The sequence below is a fragment of the Aphelocoma coerulescens genome, unplaced genomic scaffold (genome assembly GCF_041296385.1).
Source record: "Aphelocoma coerulescens isolate FSJ_1873_10779 unplaced genomic scaffold, UR_Acoe_1.0 HiC_scaffold_442, whole genome shotgun sequence".
Taxonomy (NCBI): Eukaryota; Metazoa; Chordata; class Aves; order Passeriformes; family Corvidae; genus Aphelocoma; species Aphelocoma coerulescens.
Window position 1 is genome coordinate 3442 of NW_027183786.1, and position 27825 is coordinate 31266.

Genomic DNA, 27825 nt, shown 5'->3' on the forward strand with positions numbered 1-27825 from the left:
ACAAAGGGGGGGGGGGGGCCGATTTTGGGGTCCCCCATGGACACAAATTGGGGGGGGGGGAGGGGCCGATTTTGGGGTCCCCCATGGACACACAAATTGGGGGGGGGGGAGGGGCCGATTTTGGGGTCCCCCCCCCCAAAATACAAACACGGAGCGGTGGGGGAGGGGTGGGGGGGGGAATTTGGGGGTCCCCCCCCCCTCTTCTCCCCCTCCCCCTCCCCCCCCCCCCGGATTTTTGGGGTTCACAGTGGGGGGGGGGCGGGGCCCCCCCGTGTCCAGCGGGGCCGGGGGGGGGCGGGGGGGGGCCCGGGGGTCCCCCATGGCTTCGGTGTCGGGGCCCCCCCCGGCCCGGAACCTGCGGGAGAGAGGGGGGGGCTCCCAGTATGGACCAGTATGGACCAGTACGGACCGGTATGGACCGGTATGGACCGGTATGGACCGGTATGGAATGGTATGGAACGGTATGGAACGGTATGGACCAGTATGGCTCCTAGTATGGCTCCCAGTATGGCCCAGTATGGCCCAGTATGGCTCCCAGTATGGCCCAGTATGGCCCAGTATGGCTCCCAGTATGGCTCCCAGTATGGCTCCCAGTATGGCCCAGAGGGCTCCCAGTATGGCTCCCAGTATGGCTCCCAGTATGGCCCAGTATGGACCAGTATGGAACGGTATGGCTCCCAGTATGGCTCCCAGTATGGCCCAGTATGGACCAGTATGGAACGGTATGGCTCCCAGTATGGCTCCCAGTATGGCCCAGTATGGACCAGTATGGAACGGTATGGCTCCCAGTATGGCTCCCAGTATGGCCCAGTATGGACCAGTATGGAACGGTATGGCTCCCAGTATGGCTCCCAGTATGGCCCAGTATGGACCAGTATGGAACGGTATGGAACAGTATGGCTCCCAGTATGGCTCCCAGTATGGCCCAGTATGGACCAGAGGGCTCCCAGTATGGCTCCCAGTATGGCTCCCAGTATGGACCAGAGGGCTCCCAGTATGGCTCCCAGTATGGCTCCCAGTATGGCCCAGTATGGCTCCCAGTAAGGCTCCCAGTATGGCTCCCAGTATGGCTCCCAGTATGGCCCAGAGGGCTCCCAGTATGAAAAGGTGCACTCCCAGTATGGCCCAGTGCTGCCCAGTATGGCCCAGAGGGCTCCCAGTATGGCCCAGAAGGCTCCCAGTATGGCTCCCAGTATGGCTCCCAGTATGGCCCAGTACGGCCCCAGTATGGCTCCTAGTATGGCCCAGTATGGCTCCCAGTATGGCTCCCAGTATGGCCCAGTAAGGCTCCCAGTATGGCTCCCAGTATGGCCCAGTATGGCCCCAGTATGGCTCCCAGTATGGCTCCCAGTATGGCTCCCAGTAAGGCTCCCAGTATGGCTCCCACTATGGCTCCCAGTATGGCCCAGTATGGCTCCCACTATGGCTCCCACTATGGCTCCCAGTATGGCCCAGTATGGCTCCCACTATGGCTCCCACTATAGCCCAGTATGGCTCCCAGTATGGCCCAGTATGGCCCAGTATGGCTCCCAGTATGGCTCCCAGTATGGCTCCCAGTATGGCCCAGTATGGCTCCCAGTATGGGGCCCAGTATGGCTCCCAGTATGGCACAGTATGGCCCAGTATGGCTCCCAGTATGGGGCCCAGTATGGCTCCCAGTTTGGCCCAGTATGGCCCAGTATGGCTCCCAGTATGGCTCCCAGTATGGCTCCCAGTATGGACCAGTATGGCTCCCAGTATGGAAAGGTGCGTTCCCAGTATGGCTCCCAGTATGGCTCCCAGTATGGCCCAGATGGCTCCCAGTATGGCTCCCAGTATGGCTCCCAGTATGGCTCCCAGTATGGCTCCCAGTAAGGCTCCCAGTATGGCCCAGAGGGCTCCCAGTATGGCTCCCAGTATGGCTCCCAGTATGGCTCCCAGTATGGCTCCCAGTATGGCCCAGAGGGCTCCCAGTATGGCTCCCAGTATGGCTCCCAGTATGGCTCCCAGTATGGCCCAGAGGGCTCCCAGTATGGCTCCCAGTATGGCCCAGTATGGCTCCCAGTATGGCTCCCAGTATGGCCCAGAGGGCTCCCAGTATGGCTCCCAGTATGGCTCCCAGTATGGCTCCCAGTATGGCCCAGAGGGCTCCCAGTATGGCTCCCAGTATGGCCCAGTATGGCTCCCAGTATGGCTCCCAGTATGGCTCCCAGTATGGCCCAGAGGGCTCCCAGTATGGCCCAGTATGGCTCCCAGTATGGAAAGGTGCGTTCCCAGTATGGGCCCAGTGGGCTCCCAGTATGGCCCAGTGCCGCCCAGTATGACCCAGTGCATTCCCAGTGCGTTCCCAGTATGGCCCAGAGGGGTCCCAGTATGGCCCAGTGCCCCCCAGTATGACCCAGTGCCCCCCAGTATGGAAAGGTGCACTCCCAGTATGGCCCAGTGTCACCCAGTATGGCCCAGTATGGCCCAGTGCCGCCCAGTATGGCCCAGAGGGCTCCCAGTATGGCCCAGAGGGCTCCCAGTATGGAAAGGTGCGTTCCCAGTATGGCCCAGTGGGCTCCCAGTATGGCCCAGTGGGCTCCCAGTATGGCCCAGACGGCTCCCAGTATGGAAAGGTGCGTTCCCAGTATGGCCCAGTGGGCTCCCAGTATGGTCCAGTGCTGCCCAGTATGACCCAGTGCATTCCCAGTGCGTTCCCAGTGTGTTCCCAGTACGGCCCAGAGGGGTCCCAGTATGACCCAGTGCCCCCCAGTATGGCCCAGAGGGCTCCCAGTATGGAAAGGTGCGCTCCCAGTATGGCCCAGTGCCCCCCAGTATGGCCCAGAGGGCTCCCAGTATGAAAATTGGCCCCCCAGTATGGCAAAGTGAGCTCCCAGTACGGCCCAGTGCCCTCCAGTATGAAATTGTGAGCTCCCAGTATGAAAAAATGAGCTCCCAGTATGAAATGGTGCCCCCCAGTATGGAAAGGTGAACTCCCAGTATGACCCAGTGCCTCCCCCAGTATGGCCCAGTGGCCTCCCAGTATGAAAAAGTGAACTCCCAGTGCTCCCAGTGCTCCCAGTCCCTCCCAGTGCTCCCAGTGAGGCTCCCAGTCCCTCCCAGTTGCTCCCAGTGCGGCTCCCAGTTGCTCCCAGTGCGGGTCCCAGTCCCTCCCAGTGCTCCCAGTGCGGCTCCCAGTTGTTCCCAGTCCCTCCCAGTCCCTCCCAGTGCATTCCCAGTCCCTCCCAGTCGCTCCCAGTGCTCCCAGTGCGGCTCCCAGTTGTTCCCAGTTGTTCCCAGTCCCTCCCAGTGCATTCCCAGTCCCTCCCAGTCCCTCCCAGTGCGGCTCCCAGTCCATCCCAGTGCTCCCAGTCCCTCCCAGTCCATCCCAGTGCGGCTCCCAGTCCCTCCCAGTCCCTCCCAGTGCTCCCAGTGCGGCTCCCAGTGCGGCTCCCAGTCCCTCCCAGTGCTCCCAGTGCGGCTCCCAGTCCCTCCCAGTCCCTCCCAGTGCTCCCAGTGCGGCTCCCAGTCCCTCCCAGTGCTCCCAGTGCTCCCAGTGCGGCTCCCAGTCCCTCCCAGTCCCTCCCAGTCCCTCCCAGTGCTCCCAGTGCGGCTCCCAGTCCCTCCCAGTGCTCCCAGTGCTCCCAGTGCGGCTCCCAGTTGCTCCCAGTGCTCCCAGTGCTCCCAGTGCGGCTCCCAGTGCTCCCAGTCCCTCCCAGTATGACCCAGTGCGGCTCCCAGTCCCTCCCAGTGCGGCTCCCAGTCCCTCCCAGTCGCTCCCAGTCCCTCCCAGTGCTCCCAGTGCGGCTCTCACGGGCTCAGTGGGGGCCCAGCGGCTCCCCCAGGGCGGGTTTGTCCCGCGCTGTCCCCTTGGTCAGAGCCTTCTCCTGGGGACGGACGGACAGACGGACACGGGGGGGACGGACGGACAGAGGGACAGGGGGGACAGAGGGTCAGACACACGGACACAGGGACGGGGGATGGACACAGGGACGGACAGACGGACACACGGACAGGGACGGACAGACGGACACAGGGACGGACACACGGACAGGGACAGACGGACACACGGACAGAGGGGACACAGGGATGGACAGGGACACAGGGACAGACGGACACACAGACGGACACACGGACAGGGATAGACACACGGACAGACGGACACAGGGACGGACGGACACAGGGACAGACGGACACACGGACACATGGACACACAGACGGACAGACGGACAGACGGACGGACAGACGGACAGACGGACAGACGGACACAGGGACACAGGGATGGACACACGGACAGGGACAGACGGACACACGGACACATGGACACACAGACGGACGGACAGACGGACAGACGGACAGACGGACAGGGATGGACACACGGACAGACGGACAGGGATGGACACACGGACAGACGGACACATGGATAGACGGACAGACGGACAGACGGACAGACGGACAGGGATGGACACACGGACACAGGGACGGGCACACGGACAGGGATGGACACAGGGACAGACGGACACACGGACGGACAGACGGACACGGGGATGGACACACGGACAGGGGCAGACGGACACAGGGACAGACAGATGGACACAGGGACACACAGACACAGGGACGGACACACGGACAGGGACAGACGGACAGACGGACACAGGGACGGACACACGGACACGGGGACGGACACACGGACACACGGATGGACAGACGGACACGGGGACAGCGATGGGCAGACGGACACACGGACACACGGACACAGGGACGGACAGATGGACAGACGGACGGACACACGGACACACGGACACACGGACACAGGGACGGACACACGGACACAGGGACACACGGACGGACGGACAGACGGACAGACAGACAGACAGACGGACAGGGATGGACACACGGACACACGGACACAGGGATGGACACACGGACAGGGACAGACACACGGACGGACAGACGGACACAGGGACAGCGATGGGCAGACGGACACACGGACAGGGATGGACACACGGACAGGGACGGACAGACAGACGGACAGACGGACAGACAGACGGACACACAGACAGACGGACAGACGGACAGGGGTCACCGTCAGGGCTCCCGGGGTCCCCTTTGGGTTCCAGGAGCCCCCTGGGGGGTCCTTTTGGGGTCCGGGGGTCCCTATGGGGTCCAGGGGGTCCCTATGGGGTCCTTATGGGTTCAGGGGGTCCCTATGGGGTCCAGGGGGTCCCTATGGGGTCCTTATGGGTTCAGGGGGTCCCTATGGGGTCCAGGGGGTCCCTATGGGGTCCTTATGGGTTCAGGGGGTCCCTATGGGATTCAGGGGGTCCCTATGGGGTCCTTATGGGTTCAGGGGGTCCCTATGGGATCCAGGGGGTCCCTATGGGGTCCAGAGGGTCCCTGTGGGGTCCGGGGGGTCCCTATGGGGTCTGGGAGTTCCCTATGGGGTCCTGGGGTCTCTATGGGGTCCAGGGGGTCTCTATGGGCTCCTTATGGGTTCAGGGGTTCTCTATGGGATCCAGGGGTTCCCTATGGGGTCTGGGAGTTCCCTCTGGGATCCAGGGGTTCCCTATGGGGTCCTGGGGGTCCCTATGGGGTCTGGGAGTTTCCTATGGGGTCCGGGGGTCCCTATGGGATCCAGGGGGTCCCTATGGAGTCCTGGGGGTCCCTGTGGGGTCTGGGAGTTCCCTATGGGATCCAGGGGGTCCCTGTGGGATCCGGGAGTTCCCTGTGGGATCCAGGGGTTCCCTACGGGGTCCTGGGGGTCCCTATGGGGTCTGGGAGTTTCCTATGGGGTCCGGGGGTCCCTATGGGATCCAGGGGGTCCCAGGGAGTCCTTAGGGGATCCGGGGGGTCTCTATGGGATCCGGGGCTCCCTATGGGTTCTTTAGGGGTTCGGGGGTTCCCTATGGGATCCAGCGGTTCCGTATGGGTTCCTTAGGGGTTCAGGGGTTCCTTATGGGTTCAGGGGTTCCATATGGGATCCAGGGGTCCCTGTGGGATTCAGGGGGTCCCTATGGGACCCAGGGGTCCCTGTGGGCTCCTTATGGGATCCAGGGGTTCCTATGGGATCCAGGGGTTCCCTATGGGTTCTTTAGGGGTTCAGGGGTTCCCTATGGGATCCGGGGATTCCCTATGGGTTCCTTATGGGTTCAGGGGTTCCTATGGGATCCAGGGTCTCCCTATGGGATCCGGGGGGTCCCTATGGGTTCCTTAGGGGTTCAGGGGTTCCTATGGGATCCAGGGGTCCCTATGGGATCCGGGGGGTCCCTATGGGATTCAGGGGGTCCCTATGGGATCCAGGCGGTCCCTATGGGGTCCTGTGGGTTCCTTATGGGTTCAGGGGTCCCTATGGGATCCGGGGGGTCCCTATGGGATCCAGGCGGTCCCTATGGGATCCGGGGGGTCTCTATGGGATCCAGGGGTTCCCTATGGGATCCAGGGATTCCCTATGGGTTCCTTATGGGTTCAGGGGTTCCTATGGGATCCAGGGGTCCCTATGGGATCCAGGCGGTCCCTATGGGATCCGGGGGGTCCCTATGGGATTCAGGGGGTCCCTATGGGGTCCTGGGGGTCGCGGGGGGGTCCCTACAGCCGCCATAGGGGGGCTCTGACCTCGACCAGGGTGTGCCAGTGCTCGATGGGTTTGCGGGGGTTCGCCAACATCTGCGCCCAGTGCTCGCGGCCGGGGCCGTCGGCGTCGCTGCCCACGCGGCACAGCCCGATCACCTCGTTGTGCCCGATGCTGGGGGGCACCAGGAGGGTCAGGAGGACCCCAAAATCCCCCCCAAAATCCCCCCAAAATCCCAAAAAAAAACCCGGTTCGGAGCGACCCCAAAATCCCCCCAAAATCCTCCAAAATCCCCCCAAAAATCCCTACAAATCCCCCAAAATCCTCCAAAATCCCCCCAAAAATCCTCCCAAAATCCCCCCCAAAATCCCACAAAAATCCTCCAAAAATCCCCCCAAAATCCTCCAAAATCCCCCCAAAAATCCTCCAAAATCCCCCCAAAAATCCCACAAAAATCCTCCAAAAATCCCCCCAAAATACCCCCAAAAAATCCCACAAAAATCCCCCCAAAAATCCCCCCAAAATCCCACAAAAATCCCCTCAAAATCCCCCAAAATTCCCCCAAATCCCCCCAAAAATCCCCCAAAAATCCCCCAAAAATCCCCCAAAAATCCCCCAAAAATCCTCCAAAATCCTCCAAAAATCCCCCCAAAATCCCCCAAAATCCCACAAAAATCCCCCAAAAATCCTCCAAAATCCTCCAAAAATCCCCCCAAAATCCCCCAAAATTCCCCCAAATCCCCCCAAAAATCCCCCAAAAATCCTCCAAAAATCCCCCAAAATCCTCCCAAAAATCCTCAAAAATCCTCCCAAAATCCCCCCAAAAATCCCACCAAAGATCCCCCCAAAATCCCCCCAAAATCCTCCAAAAATCCCCTAAAAATCCCACAAAAATCTCCTGGTTTGGGGCGACCCCAAACACCCCCAAAATCCCCCCCAAAGACCCCCCAGGACCCCCCAAAGCCCCCCCAGTACAAACCAGTTGAAGCCAACGATGGTGACGACGTTGACGCCCTCATGGAGGGCATCAACCGAGGAGCGCCCCATTGATCCGGGATGACCCCAAACACCCCAAAACCCCTCTAAATCACCCCAAAACTCCTCCAGGACCCCTCAGGACCCCCAAAGACCCTCCAAGACCCCCCCAAAGCCCCACCAGTACAAACCAGTGGAAGCCAACGATGGTGACGACGTTGACGCCCTCATGGAGGACCTCAACCGAGGGGCGCCCCATTGATCCGGGATGACCCCAAATCCCCCCAAATCACCCCAAAACCCCTCTAAATCACCCCAAAACCCCTCCAGGACCCCTCAGGACCCCTCAGGACCCCTCCAAGACCCCCAATGACCCCTCAAGACCCCCCAAAACCCCACCAGTACCAACCAGTTGAAGCCAACGATGGTGACGACGTTGACGCCCTCATGGAGGACCTCAACCGAGGGGCATCCCATTGATCCGAGATGACCCCAAATCCCCCCAAATCACCCCAAAACCCCTCTAAATCACCCCAAAACCCCTCCAGGAGCCTCCCAGCGGCCCCAGTACCAACCAGTCGTAGTCGACGACGGCGATGGTGGTGCACGCTCTCGTGGGGGACGTCGAACAAGGGGCGTCCCATTGATCCGGGATGACCCCAAATCCCCCCAAAACCCCCCAAAACCCCTCTAAATCACCCCAAAATCTCTCAAACACTCCCCAAAGACCCTCCAAGACCCCCCCAAAGCCCCACCAGTACCAACCAGTTGAAGCCAACGATGGTGACGACGTTGACGCCCTCATGGAGGACGTCAACCGAGGGGCGCCCCATTGATCCGAGATGACCCCAAATCCCCCCAAATCACCCCAAAACCCCTCTAAATCACCCCAAAGACCCCCCAGGACCCCCAAAGACCCTCAAAGCCCCCCCCAAAGCCCCCCCAGTACCAACCAGTGGAAGCCAACGATGGTGACGACGTTGACGCCCTCATGGAGGACGTCAACCGAGGGGCGTCCCATTGATCCGAGATGACCCCAAATCCCCCCAAATCCCCCCAAAACCCCTCTAAATCACCCCAAAACCCCTCCAGGAGCCTCCCAGCGGCCCCAGTACCAACCAGTCGTAGTCGACGACGGCGATGGTGAGGCTGATGTGGTGCACGCTCTCGTGGGGGACGTCGAACAAGGGGCGTCCCATTGATCCGAGATGACCCCAAACTCCCCCCAAAACCCCTCTAAATCACCCCAAAACCCCTCAAACACTCCCCAAAGACCCCACAAGACCCTCTAAAGCCCCCCCAGTACAAACCAGTTGAAGCCAACGATGGTGACGACGTTGACGCCCTCATGGAGGACGTCAACCGAGGAGCGTCCCATTGATCCGAGATGACCCCAAATCCCCCCAAATCCCCCCAAAACCCCTCTAAATCACCCCAAAACCCCTCCAGGAGCCTCCCAGCGTCCCCAGTACCAACCAGTCGTAGTCGACGACGGCGATGGTGAGGCTGACGTGGTGCACGCTCTCGTGGGGGACGTCGAACGAGGGGCGTCCCATTGATCCGGGATGACCCCAAACTCCCCCCAAAACCCCTCTAAATCACCCCAAAACCCCTCCAGGACCCCTCAGGACCCCCAAAGACCCTCCAAGACCCCCCAAAGCCCCCCCAGTACAAACCAGTTGAAGCCAACGATAGTGACGACATTGACGCCCTCATGGAGGACGTCAACCGAGGGGCGTCCCATTGATCCGAGATGACCCCAAATCCCCCCAAATCCCCCCAAAACCCCTCTAAATCACCCCAAAACCCCTCCAGGAGCCTCCCAGCGGCCCCAGTACCAACCAGTCGTAGTCGACGACGGCGATGGTGAGGCTGACGTGGTGCACGCTCTCGTGGGGGACGTCGAACGAGGGGCGTCCCATTGGTCCGGGATGACCCCAAATCCCCCCAAAACCCCCCAAAACCCCTCTAAATCACCCCAAAATCTCTCAAACACTCCCCAAAGACCCCCCAGGACCCTCTAAAGCCCCCCCAGTACAAACCAGTTGAAGCCAACGATGGTGACGACGTTGACGCTCTCATGGAGGGCATCAACCCAGGGGCGTCCCATTGATCCGGGATGACCCCAAATCCCTCCAAATCACCCCAAAACCCCTCTAAATCACCCCAAAACCCCTCCAGGAGCCTCCCAGCGGCCCCAGTACCAACCAGTCGTAGTCGACGACGGCGATGGTGAGGCTGACGTGGTGCACGCTCTCGTGGGGGACATCGAACAAGGGGCATCCCATTGATCTGGGATGACCCCAAACACCCCAAAACCCCTCTAAATCACCCTAAAACCCCTCAAACACTCCCCAACGACCCCCAAAGACCCCCCAGGACCCCCCAAAGACCCCCCAGTACAAACCAGTGGAAGCCAACGATGGTGACGACGTTGACGCCCTCATGGAAGGCATCAACCGAGGAGCGTCCCATTGATCCGGGATGACCCCAAACACCCCCAAATCCCCCCCAAATCACCCCAAAACCCCTCCAGGACACCTCCAAGACCCCCAAAGACCCTCCAAGACCCCCCAAAGCCCCCCCAGTACAAACCAGTTGAAGCCAACGATGGTGACGACGTTGACGCCGTCATGGAGGACGTCAACCGAGGGGCATCCCATTGATCCGAGATGACCCCAAACACCCCCAAATCCCCCCCAAATCACCCCAAAACCCCTCCAGGAGCCTCCCAGCGGCCCCAGTACCAACCAGTCGTAGTCGACGACGGCGATGGTGAGGCTGACGTGGTGCACGCTCTCGTGGGGGACGTCAACCCAGGGGCGTCCCATTGATCCGAGATGACCCCAAACACCCCAAAACCCCTCTAAATCACCCCAAAACCCCCCCAGGACCCCTCAGGACCCCCAAAAACCCTCCAAGACCCCCCCAAAGCCCCACCAGTACAAACCAGTTGAAGCCAACGATGGTGACGACGTTGACGCTCTCATGAAGGACATCAACCGAGGGGCGTCCCATTGATCCGAGATGACCCCAAATCCCCCCAAATCACCCCAAAACCCCTCTAAACCCCCCCAAAGACCCCCCAGGAGCCTCCCAGCGGCCCCAGTACCAACCAGTCGTAGTCGACGACGGCGATGGTGAGGCTGACGTGGTGCACGCTCTCGTGGGGGACATCGAACGAGGGGCGTCCCATTGATCCGGGATGACCCCAAACACCCCAAAACCCCTCTAAATCACCCCAAAACCCCTCCAGAACCCCTCCAGGACCCCCCAGGACCCCTCCAAGACCCCCAAAGACCCTCCAAGACCCCCCAAAGCCCCCCCAGTACAAACCAGTTAAAGCCAACAATGGTGACGACATTGACGCCCTCATGGAGGGCATCAACCGAGGAGCGTCCCAGTGATCCGAGATGACCCCAAATCCCCCCAAATCACCCCAAAACCCCTCGAAATCACCCCAAAGCCCCCCCAGGACCCCTCAGGACCCCCAAAGACCCCCCAGGACCCTCTAAAGCCCCCCCAGTACAAACCAGTGGAAGCCAACGATGGTGACGACGTTGACGCCCTCATGGAGGGCATCAACCGAGGAGCGTCCCATTGATCCGAGATGACCCCAAATCCCCCCAAATCACCCCAAAACCCCTCTAAATCACCCTAAAACCCCTCCAGGACCCCTCAGGACCCCCAAAGACCCTCCAAGACCCCCCCAAAGCCCCCCCAGTACGAACCAGTTGAAGCCAACGATGGTGACGACATTGACGCCCTCATGGAGGGCATCAACCGAGGGGCATCCCATTGATCCGGGATGACCCCAAACACCCCCAAATCCCCCCCAAATCACCCCAAAACCCCTCCAGGACACCTCCAAGACCCCCAAAGACCCTCCAAGACCCCCCCAAAGCCCCCCCAGTACCAACCAGTGGAAGCCAACGATGGTGACGACGTTGACGCCCTCATGGAGGGCATCAACCCAGGGGCGTCCCATTGATCCGGGATGACCCCAAACACCCCCAAATCCCCCCCAAATCACCCCCAAACCCCTCCAGGAGCCTCCCAGCGGCCCCAGTACCAACCAGTCGTAGTCGACGACGGCGATGGTGAGGCTGACGTGGTGCACGCTCTCGTGGGGGACGTCGAAGACGAGCGCCTCGTTGTAGTTGGGGTTCAGGGTGTTCTTCTTGATGGACGTCTTGCGCTTCTTCAGCCGCCGGCCCTCGGCCATCAGCGACGCCTTCACGTAGGGGTCTGGGGGGGGGGAGGGGAGAGGGAGCCCCATGGGACCCCCGTGGGACCCCCGTGGGGGCAGCCCCGCCCCATGGCGCCCCATGGCAGCCTCATGGAGCTCATGGCACCCCATAAAGCTCCATGGCACCCTATGGACCCCATAGGACTCCATGGCACCTCATGGCGCCCCAGAATATCCCATAAAGCCCCATGGCGCCCCATGGCACCCCATGGCAGCCTCATGGAGCCCATGGCACCCCCTAAAGCCCCATGGCACCCCATAGCACCCCATGGACCCCATAAAGCTCCATGGCACCCCATGGCGCCCCAGAATGTCCCATAAAGCCCCATGGCACCCCATAGCACCCCACAGCACCCCATGGCAGCCTCATGGAGCCCATGGCACCCCATAGCACCCCATAAAGCTCCATGGACCCCATGGCACCCCATAGCACCCTACGGACCCCATGGCACCCCATAGCACCCCATAGCACCCCATGGCACCCCAGAATATCCCCTAAAGCCCCATGGCACCCCATAGCACCCCATAAAGCTCCATGGCACCCCATAGCACCCCATAGCACCCTATGGACCCCATGGCACCCCATAGCACCTCATGGCACCCCAGAATATCCCCTAAAGCCCCATGGCACCCCATAGCACCCCATGGCACCCCATGGACCGCATGGCACCCCATAAAGCCCCATGGCAGCCCCATGGACCCCATGGCACCCCATAGCACCCCATGGCACCCCAGAACATCCCCTAAAGCCCCATAGCACCCCATAGCACCCCATAGCACCCCATGGCAGCCTCATGGAGCCCATGGCACCCCATAAAGCCCCATAAAGCTCGATGGACCCCATGGCACCCCATAGCACCCTACGGACCCCATGGCACCCCATAGCACCCCATAAAGCCCCATGGCACCCCATGGCGGCCCAGAATATCCCCTAAAGCTCCATGGCACCCCATAGCACCCCATGGCAGCCTCATGGAGCCCATGGCACCCCTAAAGCCCCATGGCACCCCATGGACCCCATAGCACCCCATAAAGCTCCATGGCACCCCATAGCACCCCATAGCACCCCATGGCGCCCCAGAATGTCCCATAAAGCCCCATGGCACCCCATAGCACCCCATGGCACCCCATAACATCCCCTAAAGCCTCATGGCACCCCATAGCACCCCATAAAGCTCCATGGCACCCCATGGACTGCATGGCACCCCATAAAGCCCCATGGCACCCCATAGCACCCCATGGCACCCCATGGACTGCATGGCACCCCATAAAGCTCTATGGCACCCTATGGACCCCATAGCACCCCATAGCACCTCATGGCACCCCATAGCACCCCATAACACCCCATAAAGCTCCATGGCACCCCATAGCACCTCATGGCAGCCCATAAAGCTCCATGGCACCCCATAGCACCCCATGGCACCCCATGGCACCCCATAGCACCCCATGGCAGCCCATAGCACCCCATAGCACCCCATAGCACCCCATAGCACCCCATGGCACCCCAGAATATCCCCTAAAGCCCCATGGCACCCCATAGCACCTCATGGCAGCCCATAGCACCCCATAACACCCCATAAAGCTCCATGGCACCCCATAGCACCTCATGGCAGCCCATAAAGCTCCATGGCACCCCATAGCACCCCATGGCACCCCATGGCACCCCATAGCACCCCATGGCACCCCAGAATATCCCCTAAAGCCCCATGGCACCCCATAGCACCCCATAAAGCTCCATGGCACCCCATGGCACCCCATAGCACCCCATAGCACCCCATGGCACCCCATGGACCGCATGGCACCCCATAAAGCCCCATGGCAGCCCCATGGACCCCATGGCACCCCATAGCACCCCATGGCGCCCCAGAATGTCCCATAAAGCCCCATAGCACCCCATAGCACCCTATGGACCCCATGGCACCCCATAGCACCCCATAGCACCCCATAGCACCCCATGGCAGCCTCATGGAGCCCATGGCACCCCCTAAAGCCCCATGGCACCCCATAGCACCCCATGGCACCCCATGGCACCCCATAGCACCCCATAGGACCTCATGGCGCCCCAGAATACCCCCTAAAGCCCCATGGCACCCCATAGCACCCCATGGACCCCATAAAGCTCCATGGCACCCCATAGCACCCCATAGCACCCCATGGCACCCCAGAACATCCCATAAAGCCCCATAGCACCCCATAGCACCACATGGACCCCATGGACCGCATGGCACCCCATAGCACCCTATGGACCCCATGGCACCCCATAGCACCCCATAGCACCTCATGGCACCCCAGAATACCCCCTAAAGCCCCATGGCACCCCATAGCACCCCATGGACCCCATAAAGCTCCATAGCACCCCATGGCGCCCCAGAATGTCCCATAAAGCCCCATGGCACCCCATAGCACCCCATAGCACCCCATGGCAGCCTCATGGAGCCCATGGCACCCCATAGCACCTCATAAAGCTCCATGGACCCCATGGCACCCCATAGCACCCTACGGACCCCATGGCACCCCATAGCACCCCATAGCACCCCATGGCACCCCAGAATATCCCCTAAAGCTCCATGGCACCCCATAGCACCCCATGGCACCCCATGGACCGCATGGCACCCCATAGCACCCCATGGCACCCCAGAATGTCCCATAAAGCCCCATGGCACCCCATAGCACCCCATAGCACCCCATAGCACCCCATGGACCGCATGGCACCCCATAAAGCCCCATGGCAGCCCATAGCACCCCATAGCACCCCATGGCACCCCATGGACTGCATGGCACCCCATAAAGCTCCATGGCACCCTATGGACCCCATAGCACCCCATAGCACCTCATGGCGCCCCAGAATGTCCCATAAAGCCCCATGGCACCCCATAGCACACCATGGCACCCCATGGCACCCCATGGCAGCCTCATGGAGCTCATGGCACCCCATAAAGCTCCATGGCACCCTATGGACCCCATAGGACTCCATGGCACCCCATGGCACCCCATGGCACCCCATGGCACCCCATGGCACCCCAGAACATCCCCTAAAGCCCCATAGCACCCCATAGCACCACATGGACCCCATGGACCGCATGGCACCCCATAGCACCCTATGGACCCCATGGCACCCCATAGCACCCCATAGCACCCCATGGCACCTCATGGCAGCCCATAAAGCTCCATGGCACCCCATAGCACCCCATAGCACCTCATGGCACCCCATAGCACCCCATAGCACCCCATAAAGCTCCATGGCACCCCATAGCACCTCATGGCACCCCATAAAGCTCCATGGCACCCCATAGCACCCCATGGCAGCCTCATGGAGCCCATGGCACCCCCTAAAGCCCCATAAAGCTCCATGGACCCCATGGCACCCCATAGCACCCTACGGACCCCATGGCACCCCATAGCACCCCATAGCACCCCATGGCACCCCATGGCACCCCATGGACCCCATAGCACCCCATAAAGCTCCATGGCATCCTATGGACCCCATAGCACCCCATAGCACCCCATGGCGCTCCAGAATATCCCATAAAGCCCCATGGCACCCCATAGCACCCCATGGCACCCCATGGACCGCATGGCACCCCATAAAGCCCCATGGCAGCCCCATGGACCCCATGGCACCCCATAGCACCCCATGGCGCCCCAGAATGTCCCATAAAGCCCCATAGCACCCCATAGCACCCCATGGCACCCCATAACATCCCCTAAAGCCCCATGGCACCCCATAGCACCCCATAAAGCCCCATGGCACCCCATGGACCGCATGGCACCCCATAAAGCTCCATGGCACCCTTTAGCACCCCATAGCACCTCATGGCACCCCATGAACCCCATGGCACCCCATAGGACCCCATAGCACCCCATAGCACCTCATGGCACCCCAGAACATCCCCTAAAGCCCCATGGCACCCCATGTCACACCATGGCACCCCATGGCAGCCCATAGCACCCCATGGCACCCCATAGCACCCCATGGCAGCCCCATGGACCCCATGGCACCCCATGTCACACCATGGCACCCCATGGCACCCCAGAAGTTCCCCTAAAGCCCCATGGCACCCCATAGCACCCCATGGACCCCATGGCACCCCATGGCAGCCCCACGGACCCCATGGTACACCTGGGCACACCTGTGACCCACCTCTGACCCACCTGTGCCAACCTGTGCCCACCTGAGTAGCCAGAGAGGTCCATGGCCCCGTGTCCCACCCCTGTGCCCACCTCTGCCCACCTGTGCCCACCTGAGTAGCCGGTGAGGTCCATGGCCCCCTGTCCCACCCCGTCCCACCCCTGTCCCATACCTGTGCCCACCTGTGCCCACCCGGTGCCCACCTGAGTATCCAGTGAGGTCCATGGCCCCCTCTCCCACCCCTGTCCCATACCTGTGCCCACCTGTGCCCACCTGTGCCCACCTGTGCCCACCTGAGTAGCCGGTGAGGTCCATGGCCCCGTGTCCCACCCCTGTCCCATACCTGTGCCCACCTGTGCCCACCTGTGCCCACCTGTGCCCACCTGAGTAGCCAGAGAGGTCCATGGCCCCGTGTCCCACCCCTGTGCCCACCTGTGCCCACCTGTGCCCACCCGGTGCCCACCTGAGTAGCCGGTGAGGTCCATGGCCCTGTGATCCACCCCTGTGCCCACCTGTGCCCACCCGGTGCCCACCTGAGTAGCCGGTGAGGTCCATGGCCCTGTGATCCACCCCTGTGCCCACCTGTGCCCACCCGGTGCCCACCTGAGTAGCCGGTGAGGTCCATGGCCCCGTGTCCCACCCCTGTGCCCACCTGTGCCCACCTGTGCCCACCGTGCCCACCTGAGCAGCCGGTGAGGTCCATGGCCCCGTGTCTCACCCCTGTCCCACCCCTGTGCCCACCTGTGCCCACCTGTGCCCACCTGAGTAGCCGGTGAGGTCCATGGCCCCGTGTCCCACCCCTGTCCCATACCTGTGCCCACCTGTGCCCACCTGTGCCCACCTGTGCCCACCTGAGTATCCAGTGAGTTCCATGGCCCCGTGTCCCACCCCTGTGCCCACACCTGTGCCCACCGGTGCCCACCTGTGACCCACCTGAGTAGCCGGTGAGGTCCATGGCCCTGTGATCCACCCCTGTGCCCACCTGTGCCCACCTGTGCCCACCTGTGACCCACCTGAGTAGCCGGTGAGGTCCATGGCCCCGTGTCCCACCCGTGTCCCACCCCTGTGCCCACCTCTGCCCACCTGTGCCCACCTGTGCCCACCTGAGTAGCCGGTGAGGTCCATGGCCCCCTGTGCCCACCTGTGCCCACCTGTGCCCACCCGGTGCCCACCTGAGTAGCCGGTGAGGTCCATGGCCCCGTGTGCCCACCCCTGTGCCCACCTGTGCCCACCCGGTGCCCACCTGAGTAGCCGGTGAGGTCCATGGCCCCGTGTCCCACCCCTGTGCCCACCTGTGCCCACCTGTGCCCACCCGGTGCCCACCTGAGTAGCTGGTGAGGTCCATGGCCCCCTGTGCCCACCTGTGCCCACCTGTGCCCAGCCGGTGCCCACCTGAGTAGCCGGTGAGGTCCATGGCGCGCAGGTTGGAGGCGCGGATGACGGTGACCGTGAGGCGCCCGGCCGTGGGCAGGTAACAGAGAGAGAAATTCACCTCGCCCAGGTCGGCCTTCTCCTGCGGGCACAGCGGGGGGCACCGGTCAGGGCACAGGGGAGGGCACAGGTGAGAGGGCACAGGGACAGGTGGGGGGCAGAGAGACAGGTGAGGGCACAGGTGAGGGCACAGGTGAGGGCACAGGGACAGGTGAGGGCAGAGGTGAGGGGGGCACAGGGACAGGTGAGGGCACAGGGACAGGTGAGGGGCACAGGTGAGGGCACAGGGACAGGTGAGGGGGCACAGGTGAGGGGGCAGGTGAGGGGGCACAGGTGAGGGGGGCACAGGTGAGGGGGCACAGGTGAGGGCACAGGGACAGGTGAGGGCACAGGTGAGGGGGCACAGATGAGGGGCACAGGGACAGGTGAGGGGGCACAGGGACAGGTGAGGGGGCACAGGTGAGGGCACAGGGACAGGTGAGGGGCACAGGGACAGGTGAGGGGGCACAGGTGAGGGCACAGGGACAGGTGAGGGCACAGGTGAGGGTGACCAGGACAGGTGAGGGGCACAGGTGAGGGCACAGGGACAGGTGAGGGGGCACAGGTGAGGGGGCACAGGTGAGGGCACAGGGACAGGTGAGGGGGCACAGGTGAGGGGGGCAGAGGTGAGGGGGCACAGGTGAGGGGGCACAGGGACAGGTGAGGGGCACAGGTGAGGGGGCACAGGTGAGGGGGGCACAGGTGAGGGGGCACAGGGACAGGTGAGGGGGCACAGGTGAGGGGGCACAGGTGAGGGGGGCACAGGTGAGTGGGGCACAGGTGAGGGGGCACAGGTGAGGGGGCACAGGTGAGGGGGGCACAGGTGAGGGGGCACAGATGAGGGGGCACAGGTGAGGGGGGCACAGGTGAGGGGGCACAGATGAGGGGGCACAGATGAGGGGGCACAGGGACAGGTGAGGGGGCACAGGTGAGGGGGGCACAGATGAGGGGCACAGGGACAAGTGAGGGGCACAGGTGAGGGGGGCACAGGTGAGGGCACAGGGACAGGTGAGGGGGCACAGGTGAGGGGCACAGGTGAGGGGCACAGGTGAGGGCACAGGTGAGGGCACAGGTGAGTGGCACAGGGACAGGTGAGGGGGCACAGGTGAGGGGCACAGGTGAGGGGCACAAGGACAGGTGAGGGCACAGTGACAGGTGAGGGGGGCACAGGGACAGGTGAGGGGCACAGGTGAGGGCACAGGTGAGGGGCACAGGGACAGGTGGGGGGCAGAGAGACAGGTGAGGGGGCACAGATGAGGGGCACAGGGACAGGTGAGGGCACAGGTGAGGGCACAGGTGAGGGCACAGGGACAGGTGAGGGGGCACAGGTGAGGGCACAGGTGAGGGGGCACAGGGACAGGTGAGGGCACAGGTGAGGGCACAGGGACAGGTGAGGGGGCCCGGGTGCCCCGGGGTCAGGGGGGACACAGGGACACAATCCCAGCTGCAGCCAACGAACTGGGGACAAACTGGGACAAACTGGGACAAACTGGGGGCAAATTGGGACAAACTGGGGGCAAATTGGGACAAACTTTTAATGTTTTCAGGCTCCTTTTAGGTCCTTTTTCGGTTCTTTTTGGGCTCTTTTCAGGTCCTTTTTAGGTCCTTTTTAGGTTCTTTTTAGGTTCTTTTTCGGCTCTTTTTGGGCTCTTTTTGGGATCCTTTTGGGCTCTTTTTAGGCTCTTTTCGGCTCTATTTAGGCTCTTTTTAGACTCTTTTTGGGCTCTTTTCTGGCTCTTTTTAGGCTCTTTTTGGGCTCTTTTTAGACTCTTTTTGGGCTCTTTTCTGGCTCTTTTTAGGCTCTTTTTAGGTTCTTTTTGGGCTCTTTTTGGGCTCTTTTCAGGCTCTTTTTAGGCTCTTTTTGGGCTCTTTTTGGGCTCTTTTTGGGCTCTTTTTAGGTTCTTTTTAGGTTCTTTTTAGGCTCTTTTTAGGTTCTTCTTGGGCTCTTTTTGGGCTCTTTTTGGGCTCTTTTTAGGCTCTTTTTAGACTCTTGTTGGGCTCTTTTCGGGCTCTTTTTAGGTTCTTTTTAGGCTCTTTTCAGGCTCTTTTTGGGCACTTTTCAGGTTCTTTTTAGGTTCTTTTTGGGTTCTTTTTAGGCTCTTTTTAGGTTCTTTTTAGGCTCTTTTAGGCTCTTTTTGGGCTCTTTTTGGGCTCTTTTTTTGCCCTTTTTAGGCTCTTCAGGCTCTTTTCAGGCTCTTTTCAGGCTCTTTTCGGCTCTTTTTGGGCTCTTTTTAGGTCCTTTTTAGGTTCTTTTTGGGTTCTTTTTGGGCTCTTTTTAGGTTCTTTTTAGGTCCTTTTTAGGCTCTTTTTAGGTTCTTTTTAGGCTCTTTTTAGGTTGTTTTTGGGACCTTTTAGGGTTTTTTTCAGGCTCTTTTTAGGCTCTTTTTAGGCTCTTTTTGGGCTTTTTTTGGGTCCTTTTTAGGTTCTTTTTAGGCTCTGTTTAGGGGTTTTTTGGGCTTTTTTTCCCGTTTTTTCGGGGTTTCTCCCTTTCCTCCTCACGAAACCCTTCCCCCCAATTTTTGGGGCTCTCACTCCCCCCACTCCCCTCCTGGATGTCCCTCCAGATGGGCACCTCCGGCCTGGCCTCGGCCGCCTCCAGCAGATTCTCCAGCACCTCATGGCCCTTGGTAGGGCCTTGGTAGGGCCTTGGTAGGGCCTTGGTAGGGCCTTGGTAGGTTCTTTTTGGGCTCTTTTTGGGCTTTTTTGGGTCTTTTTAGGCTCTTTTTAGGTTCTTCTTGGGCTCTTTTTAGGTTCTTCTTGGGCTCTTTTTAGGCTCTTTTTAGGCTCTTTTTAGACTCTTTTTGGGCTCTTTTCGGGCTCTTTTTAGGTTCTTTTTAGGCTGTTTTCAGGCTCTTTTTGGGCACTTTTCAGGTTCTTTTTAGGTTCTTTTTGGGTCCTTTTTAGGCTCTTTTTAGGTTCTTTTTAGGCTCTTTTTAGGGCCTTTTTAGGCTCTTTTCGGGCTCTTTTCGGCTCTTTTTGGGCTCTTTTTAGGTTCTTTTTGGGCTCTTTTTTGGCTCTTTTTAGGTTCTTCTTGGGCTCTTTTTGGGCTCTTTTTGGGATCTTTTCTGGATCTTTTTGGGCTCTTTTTAGGTTCTTTTTGGGCTCTTTTAGGCTCTTTTTAGGCTCTTTTTGGGCTCTTTTTATGTTCTTTTTAGGCTCTTTTTGGGCTCTTTTCAGGCTCTTTTTAGGTTCTTTTTGGGTACTTTTTAGGCTCTTTTTGGGCTCTTTTTAGGTCCTTTTTAGGCTCTTTTCAGGCTCTTTTTGGGCTCTTTTCGGCTCTTTTTGGGCTCTTTTTAGGTCCTTTTTAGGTTCTTTTTGGGTTCTTTTTGGGCTCTTTTTAGGCTCTTTTCAGGTTCTTTTTAGGCTCTTTTCAGGCTCTTTTTGGGCTCTTTTAGGGCTCTTTTTAGGCTCTTTTTAGGTTCTTTTTAGGCTCTTTTTAGGTTCTTTTTAGGCTCTTTTTAGGTTCTTCTTGGGCTCTTCTTGGGCTCTTTTTGGGCTCTTTTTGGGCTCTTTTTGGGCTCTTTTTAGGCTCTTTTTCGGCTCTTTTTCCCGTTTTTTCGGGGTTTCTCCCTTTCCTCCTCACGAAACCCTTCCCCCCAATTTTTGGGGCTCTCACTCCCCCCACTCCCCTCCTGGATGTCCCTCCAGATGGGCACCTCTGGCCTGGCCTCGGCCGCCTCCAGCAGATTCTCCAGCACCTCATGGCCCTTGGTAGGGCCTTGGTAGGGCCTTGGTAGGGCCTTGGTAGGGCCTTGGTAGCGCCTTTTTAGGTTCTTTTTGGGCTCTTTTTGGGCTCTTTTTGGGTCCTTTTTAGGCTCTTTTTAGGCTCTTTTCAGGCTCTTTTTGGGCTCTTTTTGGGCTCTTTTCAGGCTCTTTTTAGGTTCTTCTTGGGCTCTTTTTGGGCTCTTTTTGGGATCCTTTTGGGCTCTTTTTAGGTTCTTTTTAGGTTCTTTTTAGGCTCTTTTTAGGTTCTTCTTGGGCTCTTTTTGGGCTCTTTTTAGGCTCTTTTTAGGCTCTTTTTAGACTCTTGTTGGGCTCTTTTCGGGCTCTTTTTAGGCTCTTTTTGGGCTCTTTTAGGCTCTTTTTGGGCTCTTTTCAGGCTCTTTTTAGGTTCTTTTTGGGCTCCTTTTAGGCTCTTTTTGGGCTCTTTTTGGGCTCTTTTCGGGCTCTTTTTGGGCTCTTTTTAGGCTCTTTTTAGGCTCTTTTTAGGCTCTTTTTAGGTTCTTTTCAGGTCCTTTTTAGGCTCTTTTTCGATCCTTTTTGGGCTCTTTTTAGACTCTTTTTGGGCTCTTTTTGGGATCTTTTTAGGTTCTTTTCAGGTTTTTTTTTGGCTCTTTTTAGGTTCTTTTTGGGCTCTTTTTGGGCCCTTTTTAGGTTCTTTTTGGGATCTTCTCAGGCTCTTTTTAGGCTCTTTTTGGGCTCTTTTCGGCTCTTTTTGGGCTCTTTTTAGGTCCTTTTTAGGTTCTTTTTGGGTTCTTTTTGGGCTCTTTTTGGGTTCTTTTTGGGCTCTTTTTAGGCTCTTTTTAGGTTCTTTTTAGGTTCTTTTCAGGCTCTTTTTGGGTTCTTTTTGGGCTCTTTTTAGGCTCTTTTTAGGTTCTTCTTGGGCTCTTTTTGGGCTCTTTTTGGGCTCTTTTTGGGATCCTTTTGGGCTCTTTTTAGGCTCTTTTCGGCTCTATTTAGGCTCTTTTTAGGCTCTTTTCAGGTCCTTTTTAGGTCCTTTTTAGGCTCTTTTTAGGCTCTTTTCGGGCTATTTTTAGGCTCTTTTTCGGCTCTTTTTCCCGTTTTTTCGGGGTTTCTCCCTTTCCTCCTCACGAAACCCTTCCCCCCAATTTTTGGGGCTCTCACTCCCCCCACTCCCCTCCTGGATGTCCCTCCAGATGGGCACCTCCGGCCTGGCCTCGGCCGCCTCCAGCAGATTCTCCAGCACCTCATGGCCCTTGGTAGGGCCTTGGTAGGGCCTTGGTAGGTTCTTTTTGGGCTCTTTTTGGGCTTTTTTGGGTCTTTTTAGGCTCTTTTTAGGTTCTTCTTGGGCTCTTTTTAGGTTCTTCTTGGGCTCTTTTTAGGCTCTTTTTAGGCTCTTTTTAGACTCTTGTTGGGCTCTTTTCGGGCTCTTTTTAGGTTCTTTTTAGGCTGTTTTCAGGCTCTTTTTGGGCACTTTTCAGGTTCTTTTTAGGTTCTTTTTGGGTCCTTTTTAGGCTCTTTTTAGGTTCTTTTTAGGCTCTTTTTAGGGCCTTTTTAGGCTCTTTTCGGGCTCTTTTCGGCTCTTTTTGGGCTCTTTTTAGGTTCTTTTTGGGCTCTTTTTTGGCTCTTTTTAGGTTCTTCTTGGGCTCTTTTTGGGCTCTTTTTGGGATCTTTTCTGGATCTTTTTGGGCTCTTTTTAGGTTCTTTTTGGGCTCTTTTAGGCTCTTTTTAGGCTCTTTTTGGGCTCTTTTTATGTTCTTTTTAGGCTCTTTTTGGGCTCTTTTCAGGCTCTTTTTAGGTTCTTTTTGGGTACTTTTTAGGCTCTTTTTGGGCTCTTTTTAGGTCCTTTTTAGGCTCTTTTCAGGCTCTTTTTGGGCTCTTTTCGGCTCTTTTTGGGCTCTTTTTAGGTCCTTTTTAGGTTCTTTTTGGGTTCTTTTTGGGCTCTTTTTAGGCTCTTTTCAGGTTCTTTTTAGGCTCTTTTCAGGCTCTTTTTGGGCTCTTTTAGGGCTCTTTTTAGGTTCTTTTTAGGCTCTTTTTAGGTTCTTTTTAGGCTCTTTTTAGGTTCTTCTTGGGCTCTTTTTGGGCTCTTTTCGGGCTCTTTTTGGGCTCTTTTTAGGCTCTTTTTAGGCTCTTTTTAGGCTCTTTTTAGGTTCTTTTTAGGCTCTTTTTAGGTTCTTCTTGGGCTCTTCTTGGGCTCTTTTTGGGCTCTTTTTGGGCTCTTTTTAGGCTCTTTTTGGGCTCTTTTTCGGCTTTTTTCGGGGTTTCTCCCTTTCCTCCTCACGAAACCCTTCCCCCCAATTTTTGGGGCTCTCACTCCCCCCACTCCCCTCCTGGATGTCCCTCCAGATGGGCACCTCCGGCCTGGCCTCGGCCGCCTCCAGCAGATTCTCCAGCACCTCATGGCCCTTGGTAGGGCCTTGGTAGGGCCTTGGTAGGGCCTTTTTGGGCTCTTTTTGGGCTTTTTTGGGTCCTTTTTAGGCTCTTTTTAGGTTCTTCTTGGGCTCTTTTTAGGTTCTTCTTGGGCTCTTTTTAGGCTCTTTTTAGGCTCTTTTTAGACTCTTTTTGGGCTCTTTTCGGGCTCTTTTTAGGTTCTTTTTAGGCTGTTTTCAGGCTCTTTTTGGGCACTTTTCAGGTTCTTTTTAGGTTCTTTTTGGGTCCTTTTTAGGCTCTTTTTAGGTTCTTTTTAGGCTCTTTTTAGGGCCTTTTTAGGCTCTTTTCGGGCTCTTTTCGGCTCTTTTTGGGCTCTTTTTAGGTTCTTTTTGGGCTCTTTTTTGGCTCTTTTTAGGTTCTTCTTGGGCTCTTTTTGGGCTCTTTTTGGGATCTTTTCTGGATCTTTTTGGGCTCTTTTTAGGTTCTTTTTGGGCTCTTTTAGGCTCTTTTTAGGCTCTTTTTGGGCTCTTTTTATGTTCTTTTTAGGCTCTTTTTGGGCTCTTTTCAGGCTCTTTTTAGGTTCTTTTTGGGTACTTTTTAGGCTCTTTTTGGGCTTCTTTTAGGTCCTTTTTAGGCTCTTTTCAGGCTCTTTTTGGGCTCTTTTCGGCTCTTTTTGGGCTCTTTTTAGGTCCTTTTTAGGTTCTTTTTGGGTTCTTTTTGGGCTCTTTTTAGGCTCTTTTCAGGTTCTTTTTAGGCTCTTTTCAGGCTCTTTTTGGGCTCTTTTAGGGCTCTTTTTAGGTTCTTTTTGGGCTCTTTTTAGGCTCTTTTTAGGTTCTTTTTAGGCTCTTTTTAGGTTCTTTTTAGGCTCTTTTTAGGTTCTTCTTGGGCTCTTTTTGGGCTCTTTTTGGGCTCTTTTTGGGCTCTTTTTAGGCTCTTTTTAGGTTCTTTTTAGGCTCTTTTTAGGTTCTTTTTAGGCTCTTTTTAGGTTCTTCTTGGGCTCTTTTTGGGCTCTTTTTGGGCTCTTTTTGGGCTCTTTTTAGGCTCTTTTTAGGTTCTTTTTAGGCTCTTTTTAGGTTCTTTTTAGCCTCTTTTTAGGATCTTTTTGGGCTCTTTTTAGGCTCTTTTTGGGCTCTTTTCAGACTGTTTTTCGGTCCTTTTTCAGTTCTTTTTAGGCTCTTTTTAGGCTCTTTCGGGATCTTTTACGCTTCTTCCCACCCCACACCCTTCCCCCCAATTTTTGGGGCTCTCACTCACCCCACTCCCCTCCTGGATGTCCCTCCAGATGGGCACCTCCGGCCTGGCCTCGGCCGCCTCCAGCAGATTATCCAGCACCACCTGCCCGATCAAATCGTGCCGCGAGAAGCGGTCGAAGTCGTAGACCCCGAAATGAAGGCGCCGCGCCGGCAGCTCCCCGAAGGGCACCCCGAAACTGAACGTCTCGTCCCACTCGGGGTTCAGCGTCCGCCTCAGGACCTTGGTCTGGAACTTCTTCTTGCGGTCGGGCAGCAGATAAATCTTCACGTAAGGGTCCGAGAAACCATTGGAGTCCTTGGCCGGCAAATCGCGGGCCCGCAGGACTCGCACCACGAGCTGCTGCGAGCCGTAGGAGTAGCGCAGGGAGACGCTCAGGCGACCGCAAGGGGGTGCGGGACCGCCTCCGGTAGCCCCGTGGCTACCGCGGGCGCCGCCGCCGCCGCCGCTCTCGGGGTCGCCGCTGGCGCCGTAGAGCTCGGGTTGGATCTGGCCCAGGTGCGGCGCCGGGTTCTGCTCGGGTTTGTCCTCGGGGACGGGAGGCAGCGGGGAGCTGGGGGATTTGGGGAGGGGGGTTTGGGGTTAGAGAGGTGGGAAAGTGGGGGGTTTGGGGTTTGGGGTGTCCTAAAGGGGGGATTTGGGGAGGGGGGTTGGGGTTAGAGAGGTGGGAAAGTGGGGGTGGGGTTTGGGGGATTTGGGGTATCCTAAAGGAGGGGGTTTGGGGTTTGGGGTTAGAGAGGTGGGAAAGTGGGGGGTTTGGGGGATTTGGGGTGTCCTAAAGGGGGGTTTGGGGTTTGGGGTTAGAGAGGTGGGAAAATGGGGGTGGGGTTTGGGGGATTTGGGGTATCCTAAAGGGGGGGATTTGGGGTTTGGGGTATCCCAAAGAGGGGATTTGGGGTTTGGGGTTTGGGGTTAGAGAGGTGGGAAAGTGGGGAGGGGGTTTGGGGTTTGGGGTTTGGGGTGTTCTGAAGGGGGGGTTTGGGGTTTGGGGTTTGGGGTATTTGGGGTTTGGGGTATCCTAAAGGGGGGATTTGGGGTTTGGGGTTAGAGAGGTGGGAAAAATGGGGGGTTTGGGGTTTGGGGTATCCCAAAGGAGGGGGTTTGGGGTTTGGGGTTAGAGAGGTGTGAAAATGGGGGCGGGGTTTGGGGGATTTGGGGTATCCTAAAGGGGGGATTTGGGGTTTGGGGTTTGGGGTTAGAGAGGTGTGAAAATGGGGGCGGGGTTTGGGGGATTTGGGGTGTCCTAAAGGGGGGAATTTGGGGTTTGGGGTATCCTAAAGAGGGGATTTGGGGTTTGGGGTATCCCAAAGGGGGGATTTGGGGTTTGGGGTACCCTAAAGGGGGGGGAGTTGGGGTTAGAGAGGTCTTAAAATGGGGGGGGTTGGGGGATTTGGGGTTTGGGGTATCCCAAAGGGGGGGATTTGGGGTTTGGGGTATTTGGGGTTTGGGGTATCCCAAAGGAGGGGGATTTGGGGTTTGGGGTTAGAGAGGTGTGAAAATGGGGGGGGGGGTTGGGGTTTGGGGTTTGGGGTATCCTAAAGGGGGGGGTTTGGGGTTTGGGGTTTGGGGTTAGAGAGGTGTGAAAATGGGGGGGGGGTTTGGGGTTTGGGGGATTTGGGGTATCCTAAAGGGGGGATTTGGGGTTTGGGGTTAGAGAGGTCTTAAAATGGGGGGTTTGGGGTTTGGGGGATTTGGGGTTTGGGGTTTGGGGTTTGGGGTATCCTAAAGAGGGGATTTGGGGTTTGGGGTATCCTAAAGGGGGGGGAGTTGGGGTTAGAGAGGTCTTAAAATGGGGGGGGTTGGGGGATTTGGGGTTTGGGGTATCCCAAAGGGGGGATTTGGGGTTTGGGGTACCCTAAAGGGGGGATTTGGGGAGGGGGTTTGGGGTTAGAGAGGTCTTAAAATGGGGGGGTTTGGGGTTTGGGGTTTGGGGTTAGAGAGGTGTGAAAGTGGGGGGGGGGGTTGGGGTTTGGGGTTTGGGGTATCCCAAAGGGGGGATTTGGGGTTTGGGGTATCCTAAAGGGGGGGAGTTGGGGTTAGAGAGGTCTTAAAATGGGGGGGTTTGGGGGATTTGGGGTTTGGGGTATCCCAAAGGGGGGATTTGGGGTTTGGGGTGTCCCAAAGGGGGGATTTGGGGTTTGGGGTATCGTAAAAGGGGGGATTTGGGGGATTTGGGGGATTTGGGGTTTGGGGTATCCTAAAGGGGGGATTTGGGGTTTGGGGTTTGGGGTTAGAGAGGTGTGAAAATGGGGGCGGGGTTTGGGGGATTTGGGGTATCCTAAAGGGGGGGGTTTGGGGTTTGGGGTTAGAGAGGTCTTAAAATGGGGGGTTTGGGGTTTGGGGTTTGGGGTGTCCCAAAGGGGGGATTTCCGGAGGGGGTTTGGGGTTAGAGAGGTCTTAAAATGGGGGGGTTTAGGGTTTGGGGTTTGGGGTATCCCAAAGGGGGGATTTGGGGTTTGGGGTTTGGGGTTAGAGAGGTGTGAAAATGGGGGCGGGGTTTGGGGGATTTGGGGTATCCTAAAGGGGGGATTTGGGATTTGGGGTTTGGGGTTAGAGAGGTCTTAAAATGGGGGGTTTGGGGTTTGGGGTATTTGGAGTTTGGGGTATCCCAAAGGGGGGGATTTGGGGAGGGGGTTTGGGGTTAGAGAGGTGGGAAAATGGGGGCGGGGTTTGGGGGATTTGGGGTATCCTAAAGGGGGGATTTGGGGTTTGGGGTTTGGGGTATTTGGGGTTTGGGGTATCCTAAAGGGGGGATTTGGGGTTTGGGGTTAGAGAGGTCTTAAAATGGGGGGTTTGGGGTTTGGGGTTAGAGAGGTGGGAAAATGGGGGCGGGTTGGGGTTTGGGGTGTTCTGAAAGGGGGGGTTGGGATTTGGGGTATCCTAAAGGGGGGATTTGGGGTTTGGGGTTAGAGAGGTGGGAAAATGGGGGGGGGGTTTGGGGGATTTGGGGTATCCCAAAGGGGGGGATTTGGGATTTGGGGTTTGGGGTATTTGGGGTTTGGGGTATCCCAAAGGGGGGATTTGGGGTTTGGGGTTAGAGAGGTGTGAAAATGGGGGGGGGTTTGGGGGATTTGGGGTATCCTAAAGGGGGGATTTGGGGTTTGAGGTTTGGGGTATTTGGGGTATCCCAAAGGGGGGATTTGGGGTTTGGGGTTTGGGGTATTTGGGGTT

General features: G+C 57.7%; 1 protein-coding gene across 1 annotated transcript in view; it reads right to left on the reverse strand.

The window, feature by feature from the left end:
- Nucleotides 1-319: 319 nt before the first annotated feature.
- LOC138101720 (synaptotagmin-3-like) overlaps nt 320-27825 on the reverse strand; it is a 33078-nt gene continuing 5572 nt past the window's right edge. The window contains exons 4-9 of the mRNA XM_068999498.1: nt 24658-25207; nt 17275-17395; nt 11581-11752; nt 6574-6703; nt 3776-3848; nt 320-355 (exon numbers count right to left, since the gene is read on the reverse strand). Coding sequence (XP_068855599.1) covers nt 3780-3848; nt 6574-6703; nt 11581-11752; nt 17275-17395; nt 24658-25207 — 1042 coding nt within the window. The 3' untranslated portion in view covers nt 320-355; nt 3776-3779. The remainder of the gene's footprint in view (nt 356-3775; nt 3849-6573; nt 6704-11580; nt 11753-17274; nt 17396-24657; nt 25208-27825) is intronic.